This window comes from Trichomonas vaginalis, chromosome III (assembly GCF_026262505.1).
Source record: "Trichomonas vaginalis G3 chromosome III, whole genome shotgun sequence".
Lineage (NCBI taxonomy): Eukaryota > Parabasalia > Trichomonadida > Trichomonadidae > Trichomonas > Trichomonas vaginalis.
In genome coordinates, this window is record NC_067205.1 from 4,349,862 (window position 1) to 4,361,994 (window position 12,133).

General features: G+C 29.4%; 3 protein-coding genes across 3 annotated transcripts, besides 3 other annotated features; 2 read left to right on the top strand and 1 right to left on the bottom strand.

Moving 5' to 3' along the window:
• Nucleotides 1-1,770: part of a mobile genetic element that runs on past the window's edge.
• Nucleotides 127-1,094, top strand: TVAGG3_0639990 (attachment subunit-related family; the record flags this gene model as incomplete). Its single annotated transcript, XM_051241220.1, has 1 exon — nt 127-1,094. A coding segment is annotated over one exon (968 nt), but the record flags the coding sequence as incomplete, so codon positions are not given.
• TVAGG3_0640000 (uncharacterized protein) lies at nt 1,159-1,677 on the top strand (the record flags this gene model as incomplete). The annotated part of the gene is made up of 1 exon (XM_051241221.1): nt 1,159-1,677. The coding sequence occupies one exon, from the start codon at nt 1,159-1,161 to the stop codon at nt 1,675-1,677; it is 519 nt and encodes a 172-aa protein (XP_051087808.1).
• Nucleotides 1,771-2,657: 887 nt separating the features above from the next.
• Nucleotides 2,658-2,698: a mobile genetic element.
• A 5,768-nt stretch (nt 2,699-8,466) lies between these two features.
• Nucleotides 8,467-8,504: a mobile genetic element.
• Nucleotides 8,505-9,310: 806 nt separating this feature from the next.
• On the bottom strand, nt 9,311-9,929 carry TVAGG3_0640030 (uncharacterized protein; the record flags this gene model as incomplete). Its single annotated transcript, XM_001299274.2, has 1 exon — nt 9,444-9,929. One exon carries the CDS (start codon nt 9,927-9,929, stop codon nt 9,444-9,446), a length of 486 nt encoding a protein of 161 aa, XP_001299275.2.
• Nucleotides 9,930-12,133: the final 2,204 nt, after the last annotated feature.

The window sequence follows — 12,133 nt, forward strand, 5'->3', positions numbered from 1 at the left end:
ATGGAACGGTTTTCCAACGGTAACTATTAAATAAAATAAAAAAATAGAGGGGGTTACCGTTGACGAAAACGGTTCATCTCAAACTTTTCTATGAGTGGTCCGAAAAAAACAGTTTATTTTTGTCTAATGGAAGGAAGAAAAAGTGTCGCAAACAATTCGTCGACTACCTCTGCAGTTAAAGTTCCTACAACTTATGTCTCACCATTCTCAAAACCCTTACAACCTCCTATAATACCAAAGCAACTTCCTCATACAATTGCAAACAATTCGTCGACTACCTCTGCAGTTAAAGTTCCTACAACTTATGTCTCACCATTCTCAAAACCCTTACAACCTCCTATAATACCAAAGCAACTTCCTCATACAATTGCAAACAATTCGTCGACTACCTCTGCAGTTAAAGTTCCTACAACTTATGTCTCACCATTCTCAAAACCCTTACAACCTCCTATAATACCAAAGCAACTTCCTCATACAATTGCAAACAAATTGTCCAACAATTCAAGACATTCTACTCAAGAAAATACCATACAAACAAACGAAACAACAGATACAGTTGTACCAGACACAACAGGACAAGTTTTACAGTCTTCTCCAATTGCAAACCAATTGTCCAACAATTCAAGACAATCTACTCAAGAAAATACCATACAAACAAACGAAACAACAGATACAGTTGTACCAGACACAACAGGACAAGTTTTACAGTCTTCTCCAATTGCAAACCAATTGTCCAACAATTCAAGACAATCTACTCAAGAAAATACCATACAAACAAACGAAACAACAGAGGAACAACCAAGCGCGTCATCGATGACGACAAGGTCCCAGATGAGATACCTCGCGTTCGCGAAGCAATTTCAATCAGGAGATACAGAAAATACAGAAGAAAACACTACCATACCTGAACGTGTTCGCAGGCAATATGCTAAAAAAAGACTTCAACTCCTTGAAAAACTCAAAAACCAATGGGGAATTCAAGACGACACCGATTATTCGGAAGTGTTTCAGTCTGTTATGGATAGTTTGCAACCAGTTGAAAATGAAGTTAAAGACCCAGGTGTTCTCGTGGACTTGTTTGTTCAATACTTGCCTGTTACAGCAAACCTAATTGCACTACAAGCCATCGACCAATTTATTAGACTTTTCCCCAAAAATATGCAAACTTATTTGCGAAATGTGAAAATTGCTGAGTATGTCAGCATATATCCCAATACCTACAACTATCTCGAAGAATTGGATGAGTATGGGCAAAGGTCCTTTTACGTATACTTTTTTACCAAACCAGGACAGTCAAAACGGTTATATTGTATACAACCTTTACCAGAATTTCAAGACAATTTCCATGTCATATCCACTATAGCGTTAGATACACCAGAAAGAGTTCCATACGGTGGCAAAGTTAGTATTTCAAGCTTCCCGAAAGCTACCAAAGGACATCCTATAAAATTGGCAGAATTCACTAATTCAAATTGCCAATTCAAACAGGATGTTGAGTTTGTATTCTTACACGATACCACATTCATAATACAGACACCTCCAGATGGACTCTACAAAGTATTTATAGCTGGACACGTAGCACCAGATGACGAAGAAGAAGTCGAAGAAATCCTCACCTCAGAGAGCGAAGAAGAAGAAAATTTCCAAGACATTCAAGATTCAGAATATACCGAATAAAAACTTCATTTATACTAAACATCTTCAGGGCTAGAGGGCACGAAGTGCCTGGAAGCCCCACTCCCTTTTTTTTTTTTTTTTTTTTTTTTTTTTGATTATCAAAAATAAGAAAAACTAGGTTTTGAGAACACTTTTGAGATGATAATCAAAATATTTTGATTGAAAAATAATATATTATCTAGAATGAATTTTGTTTTCAAATATCTTAACAAATTCTGATAAAATTAAACTAGTTTTTGTAAAGAAAAAAATGAACGAAAAACTCTGTAGAATCGGTATTCCAAATGAATACATCCGGTACGAATATGAATGAACGGAAAACTTGAAAGTGGTTGAGCCTCTGCTAACTTACGCGAACAGTTTTGAAACACAATCACGTTTGAGAAAGTTGTCTCCAGCTATCTTACTGGAAACTAAACGGTTGAGCGCATTACTATATAATCAGTGCCTCATAGCCTTTAGTTTGTATTAAAAACGAGAAAACTTGTTGAAATGATCAACAAGTTCGAACAAGTTTTCTCGATCTTAAGAGCGGAATGAGTTCCTTATGATGCATACCATTATAAATTATTATACATCATAAGGAAAAAACATTCTCCCTAGATAGCTGAGGCCCTAAATTAACTATTAATCTTTGAGATATTTTTTTATTGAGGTTATACGTTTTTCTAAATAATTAAAATGTAAATTTTGATTATGCACTCATCTCTATATTTTTGGCTCTTTAATATATTTGAATCATGATCTGGGAAGAGTTTCAACAAAGTAATTCACAAAAGCTATTTTCTTGAAATTTAAAAATCCTGTTTATCATATATTACCAAATTTCAATCCCTACATATTTCAAATATCCTATGAACATTTCAAATTTTTGAAAAAACATATTATTTTCCAAATATTTATATGATCAATATTTCTAATAATATTTTCCTGTAAAGCGTCACTTTTTACTTCCTCGCGACGATTATTTCCTCTCAAAAAATTCAATAGCTTACATTTTGACAGAACTTAATATGTAACATATAGAAAAACGGTAATCATATTTTAAATAAAAGTGACAAATTTAATTCTGAATTGACCATCAATCACCGAAACAACTATTTCCTGTCAAAATGGATTATTATATTATCAAGATAATATTGATTCTCGATATAATTCCATTATTATTGATAGATCTTGTATAAATTTCACATTATATAGCATTAATTATTCATCAGTTACTAAAATTTCACTTCCGAATACACTCATTGAATTGCAAGATGATGTGTTTATCAATACTCCAATTAAAGAACTTTTTTTGCCTGCATCTCTTACTAAAATCCATGAAGAAGATCCATTTACATTACTGATGAATCTGGAAAACTTAAACGTCGATAAAAATAACCCTAAATATGCTTCGGTTGATGGTATATTGTTTAATAAAAACATAGAAGAACTAGTCCATTTTCCAGCAGCAAAAAAATTGACAGTTTATTATATGCCAAAAACTGTTAAAATTATTAAAAAACAATCATTATTAGTTCAACATACGTTAACGACTATTATCTTTCAAAACACAATAACAGATGTGGAATTTACCGAACTGAAATTTGCAATTGGAATCCGAAGTCTAATTTTTCCATTAGGAGTTTCCATTCCTGGTCAAGTTTTAGATAAATTAAATATATATAATATTTCTTATTACTCATTGATCATCAAAACATGTCCAATTGTTTATAATAATGCATACTTTAATTTGTATTTATTGTCTCATTTTATGATCTATATTTCATAAATAAAATTTATTTTGAATAGATTAACTAATTTGCAACAAAAGAATTTCTAAAAATGAATAATGAATATGGTTACATTCAATCATGTGATAATTAAATGATTGAGTCCGATATATTGGTAATTTTAAAAGCAAACTTACGACTGGCTCTAGAATAAAATTATTCTTTTCACTTGCTGCTGGTAAAGTATTTGGTTTATTATAACTAGATTTGGCTCCTACTGGATACCACCAATCACTTGAATTTGTGGAACAGTCAAAAAATGAACTTCCACCGATATTTTTTGTAAGTCCACCTTCAAAAAATTGAGTCCATGATAAGTGAACTTTTTTGTATCCATTAGTTTCTGCTGTACTCTCTTCGGTTGTATCAAAAGGGTGAACTTTTTGATACCAGGTATTATTCCCTTCTACTCCATGAACGAGCCAAGTGAATAAGTATCCATTGTTGTCATACCAATAATATTTATTAATTACATTTAGAATTGAAAATAAATGGCTATGATTAGTTATATATCTAACTTGATCAATTGTTTTAAAATAATCGCCATTTGTTGCATTATGCTCAAATACTTTAAGATAAAGTTCATTATTAATGATATTTATATAATTTCTTAAGAATGTCCCATTAAAATTTAAAACATTTTCTAAAGTTTAGCTTAATTCAAAACAAAAAGTTAATCAGAATTATAATTCTGCATATAACCTCAGATCAAAAAAAGAAAAACTCCTTTGATACTTTAATTATTTTCTTTGCATTAATCATTTATGATGCAAAATCAAAGGAAATAAAAGTTTTAGACACATATTTTCAATTAAGGAAATTCTTCTATTTTTAGCGCCCCTAATCTTTCAAATTTTAAAAGTTTTGAACAAGAATTTGGATAGAGATACATTCGCTATAATGCATAAATATCTCTAATTTTTATCGGGATTATAATTTGGAACCATATCCTAAGATGTATTCAAATGAAATAAAAAAAAACATAAGAATTTCAATAACAAAACTGACAATTTTTATTTAAATGTGTTTTTGATTCATAAGTCAAAAAACATTATATTGTACAGATGGTAATCTTTACAAGCAGAATGTCGAAAATCAATACACATCATTACTAATTGATAAAACATGTAGAATTCTTACAAAGAATTGCATTGACTACCCAACTGTAACGGAAATTACATTTTCGAATACTATTACTGAGTTACAAGATGATCCATTTATTAACACTCCTATAAAAGAATTAAATTTTCCTGAATCTGTGAAAATAATTTCTGATTTGGATCCATTTTCTCTTATTTCTTCACTTGAAAATATATTTGTTGATATCAATAATCCATATTTTGCTTCTTCGGATGGTGTTTTATATACAAAACATTTTGAAGAATTAATTCATTATCCAACTGCTAAAACAAATAAAGTATATTATCTACCTAATCAAGTTAAAGTAATTAGAAACCAAGCATTTCTGTTTCAGAATAATTTAGTTACACTTATTTTCAAGAGTGAGATCATTGAAATAAAGAGAGATTCATTTGATGCAATGGACAATTTGAGAAATTTTGTATTTCCATTAGGTGTTTCATTATCCAGTTCAATTTTGGATAGACTTAAAAATTATATCATTTCATATTATACTAAAGAAATTTACACTTGTCCAATAGTATACAAAAACATTTTGTTTTATGTTGATATTCATTGTTTTCTATTTTTATCTATATAACGAATAGATTCATCAAAAGAATATCTATTCTCAAGAATAAAGCGATTTATTTTTATAGTTTTAAAATTATAATTTTTTTAAGTAGCAATGCAGCATAACCTCTTGATCATTTATCACATATATGAAAATATTGAAAGCTTCAAATATACCTGAAATTGGGCTTTCTTTTATAGTTTTTTCTGATACCTCCCGCAAAATCAGTCTATTCTGAATTGAAAAGGGGATAGAAAAAGGAGTTTAATGATCATTAATACTCCACGATGTAGTCATCTTAATTACCAGTTTGAAACTAATGATGGAACCATATTTTGCCGGTTAGCTGCAAAGAAATTTTTTGAAAGGAGTTTCTGGAATAGAGATCTAATTTTACAAAAAGTGACATATTAATTCTGACTTTTTTATAAATCGCAGAAAAAAAACTATCCTGTAGTAATGGAATTCTTTACAAACAGAATATTGAAAGTCAATATACATCTATAAAGATAGATGAATCCTGCATAAATCTCTCAACAAATAGTATTGATTCTGCATATGTTACCAAAATTACATTTCCAAATACTATAATTGAACTCGCAGATGATGTGTTTGTCAATACACCTCTTAAGGAAATATTTTTGCCAGAATCAGTCCAAATTTTGAATGAACAAGATCCATTTTCTCATTTGGAACTATTAGAGAACATATTTGTTGATGAACGAAATCGATTTTTTACATCTTTAGATGGTGTTTTGTATACCAAGAATTTTGAAGAAATTGTCCATTATCCAACCGCAAAAACCGCAAAAGTGTATTATTTACCAAAAAATCTAAAAAGAATTAGAAATCAGGCATTTTTGAACAATCCATCGATTACAGCTTTAATATTCAAAAATGGTATTACATCTGTTGGACATGCATCGTTTTATCTTACCACAAACATTCGAGATTTTATTTTTCCGCTTGGTATAACGCTTCCATCTTCAGTTCATAATTCTCTCAAAGATTACACAATTTCATACTACTTCATCGAAAAATGTTCATGTAATATTACAAATTTCAATTTTTGTGCAGAAATAGGATTATTATCATTTATATTTATTTGAATTTAATAGTGTAAGAATGAGATCAATTTATCAAGCATAACTAGTAAAATCTTCTAATCATGCTTGAATTAATTAATGAATTCATGAATGTCACTTTTAACGCCTAAGAGTCCATGTATAGTTATTATCGTAAATGATAAAATATTCATATCAATATTTGTAGCCTACTGAATCTAAATATCTTATTTATTTGAAAATCTATCGTTGGGATATCTTGCGATCAATAAAAAAATTAATTTAATTTATTTCAAATCTCGTTCAAATAAAAGCAGCTGTATAATTTATGTGATATAAAGTTAACATAAATTAAGAATGCTTATATGAACATTCATTGGATGTTGTTTCAGGCAAATTTTATTTCGAAATTTCTGATTCTATGAACAAAATCAAGTGGCTACTTAATTAATACAGATTGATCAAATAAACATAGAAATTTCTCATCGAAATTTCGCTAATTTCAACAAATCTTTGATGAAAAAATTCAAACTCTGTTATATGAGTTGACTTTTGCTAATGTTATACATTTGCAATAGAAATCTGTTTTTATTTCATGGTATTCCTCAAAGGAAAAATTTTAAAAAAGTGACACAATCTTATTTTGAAATAATTTGACTATTAATCGGGACATATAATGCCGAAACAACTATTATATATTCATATTTTAATAGTAATGAGATTAGTATTGGGGATGGGACAAATATTGCACTTATTGATAAAACTTATTCTGGTATTTTGTCTATTCCTGAAAAAATTGAAGGGAGATATGTTACACGAATTGCCAAAAATTCATTCACTGATTGTAACTTCATTTCTATCAGACTTCCAGATTCAATTAATTATTTGGGAAATTATTCCTTCAAAAACACAAAAATTAGGGAGTTTATTGCACCTAGATCTTTATTAACAATAGGTTATTGCGCATTTGAAAGTTCTTCCTTGTTATATGCGGATCTCTCAAAATTTTGAAAATACAAAGATTTTTTATAAATCTATGCTTGAAAATGTCAAGTTAAGTAATAATTTAAAGGTTTTGTCACAAGAAATGTTCATATATTCACACTTAAAAAATATAACGATAACTAAAAGTGTCACAACGATAGGGATGTCATGTTTTTGGGCATGTCAACAATTAGAAGAATTCATCTCTGAAAGTCCATATTTCAAAACATTCAACAAAGTTTTATATTCGAACGATCTGAGAACATTGTATGCATATCCATGTAATTCTTTCATCGATATATTACCAACAACTAGATACATATCAAATGTTCGTGGTTTTGGTGCAACATCTTTTGTCAACTTTATTTTCAATGTTTCTATCCTCGAGATGGGTCAAGAAGCTTTTCGTGAATGCCAACAACTTGAACTAGTTGATATGAGATGTACTCGAGTAAAAATTATACATCATGCTACTTTTTTTAATTGTCCAAAACTTAAAGAAGTAATTTTGCCATATACTATTCAATCGTTAGATTCTTATGTATTTGGTCTCTCACCAATAAAATTTCTAATAATTCCTCATGAAATAAATATTCACCCTAAATGCTTTGCTGAAAATTGGATTAATGAAGTTGGTTTTTGCGGTGTTAATGATATTGTAGGTACTCTTCCTTCTGAAATAATCGTTCATGTATCAAAACAATTTCAAGGACAAATTTTTATGAACCATGCCATAACATATCGAAATTTAGTTTGTGTTTCAAAAATTTGTCCTTCAATATATGCTAATGATGGAAAAAATCATCACAAGCAACTTTTTTTTGTATATTATGCAATTTTCTATCTTTGAATGAGTATTTTTAATGTTCTTGATATTTAGTAAAATTTAACTTAACAGAACTTCATGTAATAGCATTTTTATAAAGTTTTGTTTCTTTTTGCATTGTAAAAAAATAGGGAATCTAATGAGTCATGCTAATCATATCGAATCAAAACAATAATAAAAAAAAATCCAAAATGATTGGAAAAATTAAAGAATCTTGAAAGTTATATCATTAAAAGATATGTTTCATGTTCATCTTATACTACTTTTATATAGCCTAGTGCCTAAATTAATAAGAGAAATTGAAACATAATCTTAGAACTATTATTAGCAGCCATTTTCCATAATTAATGGCTATATTCTTTGAAAGTGCATCGAATTGTTGCTAATGTTTTCAGATCTACTCGAAAAAAATTTCATTAACGCAATCTTAATTTTTCTAAGCAAAATTGTTGTAAACAGAAATTCATCAAAAGTGACACCTCAGAAAAGCTAAAATATTGAATTTTTGGAACTTTTGATAGAGCACGTTTTTAAATATTAATTAAAGTAAATGTATATTTTGTAAAGATTCTTTTTAATAAAAAAATAAAATTTTGAAGAAGAACACAAAATCTTCTGAAAAATAATATCACATAAACTCATATGTATTTTTCTAATATAATACTATTCTATATAAAAATCAAATTCAATGATCTTAAAAGCGAAGGATAAACCTCAAAATTTACGAATATAATGAGTGGATAATAATGCTTATCTATCATAAAACCATTAAATATCAATTTTTGCTTTATACGCCTTATTCCCACTCATTATTCGTAAATTTTGAGGTTTATCCTTCGTTTTAAAGATCATTGAATTTGATTTTTATATAATAAATAGGTTATATATATGAAAATCATATGAGTTTATGTGATATTTTTTCAGAAGATGTTCGATTCTAATATGCCTATCGAAAATAGTACTTCTCAAAGACTTCAACTCTTCGTAATTTCCATTAATTAAATTCTAGAATTATTGTATTAATGCTAGATTATTTCATTTTTCTCATCTCCAATTCTACGAATTTACAAATGATAAAAACTAGAGCTGTCACTTATGAATGGAATTTCTGTTGTATTACAAAATTTTCTTATCTAGATGAGACTTGATTATTCTAACTGCATTATGTTTAATCAATATTTATTATAAGACGATTCATATAATTAGACATGACATATTTGTTGACATTCAGAAAATGAGGGTATTTAGCTAAGGTAAATATTAATGCTTTGTGAATTGTAATAGTTAACAGTTTTTGCATCAGGAAATGGTCATTTTTTGAAAGTGAGTAAAATCGTTCATATTTCGGATAAAAAAGTTTGCTATAGATAGAAATTTCAGGTTTAAATGTAATTTCATCAACAAAAGTAGTTACAATAAAACAATTAAATAAAGATGGAAACGTTATCTTCCAAAGCCATCTCGTATTCGTTCATGACATGGGACCAGATGCTTGGATTAATCTGATTTTGTGTATTTTCAGGTGGAGGGACTGGCGGTGGAGGGTTTTCCGGACGTTTTGGCTTAGATTTTGGTGGAGCCTTCGCCTTGGATTTCTTTTCGGGTTTGTTTCTATCCTTTTTTGCCTCTAGACAAGGCTTGTTTTGATCGTCATGTACGTTAACATTGATCTCCTGACGCTGCGATAAACGGAGAACTATGCAATGCAGAGAGTCCCACACGATCTTTCTGTGATTAAGAAGAATTCCATTAGTGATGTTGGTCTTCTTCTGTTGTCCGTCAGCGCCTTCACGAGTTCTGGCTCGAACAAGCCTTTGTAACGTCTGATTACTTGAACTTGATGCGAGGAAATGAATTTTCTCCAAACTTCTGCTCCAAAACTTCAAGGGCCTTATGTATGTCATCTCCATTTTTACTTACTTCTTCAGTAATTATGTCATCTTCCTCCTTTGAGAAGCGATGTATGACTCTCTTTGTCATGAAATAAAATAAGTCAACGAAAATTTACAAATTGAAATAAAAAAAATTCGGACAACATAAATTGAAACTTAGATTGATAATAAAGGCTATAGGATTCATTAATGTGGCATAGAATGTGAAAAAAAAGATTCATGTCAAGTCAGAATAAAAAATTCGGCTTTATTAACATTATTTTCAAATATAAAAAAATAAAAAGTTCTGATTTTATTTATTCTTTGAAGTTTTTCTGGTGACAAAGGTTGTAAAAAGCTCTTACAACGTAAAAATTTTTGGACCCCCTGAGAATCCCTGATCGAGCAAGTTTGGCAAGTCTCCCTTCAGGAGAGAACATCCAAACGAGAGAAGCTGTTTTAATCACTTCATGAAGTATCTTATGGATATTGGGTTTAGATATATAGTTTCTAAGCTTAAGGTGGAAAGATTGTTGCGTTTAGAGTAACATGGAGTTTGATGAATGCTCATTTCGATATAGAGCCTTCCATTATCATCATATTGTAAAATTTTTTCATTCAAAATTTAGCTTAGTTAGATTTTTTAATGTAAAAGTGGCAATATCGATTCGCTTTTTATTTGGAGGGTATTCTTGCGGTATTCCTGAAGCGGTGGTAAGTGTCCGATGGGTTTGCAAATATGTCCTGTACAATGTTTTGTCAAAACACACGATTTCATGATGAGGAATTCATCCGGTTTGAATAGATATCCTAGTATGATGGCTAGTGTCAATGTCGAGTAAAGTCAGTCTGCCTTTAGTAACAGTGAAAATAAAGTTGATTCAAGTTGATTTAATCTTGATTTGGTGTTAACTTGAATTGAATTAACAAGAGGTTTTCAGCATTGTTTTGATGTTGTGGAAGATGGCCGCACTAAATTATGGTTGGTTAAAAACAATTATACTAGTTTTTCTCCAGAGGAAACTTTGTTGATAGCAATTCGTAAATGATAATATAAGCACTGTTAACACTTTACATGGCAATTTTTGCAAAAACTTGGGAACATAACAAAATAAGCCAAGTATTCAAGGTAATAGATATTGCTAATATATTAATCAAAATTCATATAATGTAAACGAAATTTCAAAATTATATAATTCCTATTAAAATCGAATAATCGTTTAGAGTCAATTTTACAGGAACACGTCATAACATATGAGCGGACTGAAGAAATAAAAGTTAACATTTAGTCTGAAGATTTTGTATATATTACAACAATTAAATACAAGATAATAAGTAATGATGGCTCATTTATAACAAGATTAAGATCAAACAAGATTAAGTCATACTGTATTATTTGTAAGAATTTGAGTGGTTAATGAGCTCATATTTCTAATGCTATCATATATCAGAAAAATAATAAATAATTATAAACGTATTCGAAGCATTAGATTACCCCATAAAAAGTGATATTGTATATATAAGAAGGATGCAATATGATGCAAAGATGAGCTTAAACTCAACAATTATTTTCCCAAAATTAAAACACTCCGAAACAGATGATGAAAAAATAGTTTAGTTCTGAATAATACGCCATAGCTTGAATCAATAGTTGAAGATACTATGTATTGAAACGATGTCACAATATATTCCATAATTACAACGAAAAATATAATAACCTTTGTGAATTCGAGATATTAAGTCGATGAGAAAAAAAAAAAAAAAAAAAAAGGCAGTGGGGTTCCAGGCAACTTCGTGCCTTCTAGCCCTGATGTGATGTTTTAGTATAAATGAAGTTTTTATTGGAAAATTGTTAGTCTTCTGGGTCGAAAAATTATAATATGTGTCTGCTTTTTCACAAATTTTATGTTTCAATGTTTTGTTAAGACTCTTCGTAAATGTTTTGTCAGACTTTTCGTATAATGTTTGTCAAGACTTCTTGTAGTATGTTCTTGTACAAGACTTCTTCGTAAATGTTTTGTCCAGACTTCTCGTAAATGTTTTGTCAAGAACTTCTTCGTAAATGTTTTGTCAAGACTTCTCGTAAGTTATTGGGTCAAGACTCTTCGTAAAGTTTTTAAAGACTTCTTGTAAATGTTTGTCCAAGACTTCTTCGTACTGTTTTGGTCAAACATCGAACGTAAACTGTTTGTCAAGATTCTTCGTAAATGTTTTGTCAGACCTCTTTACATGTTTTTGTCAGT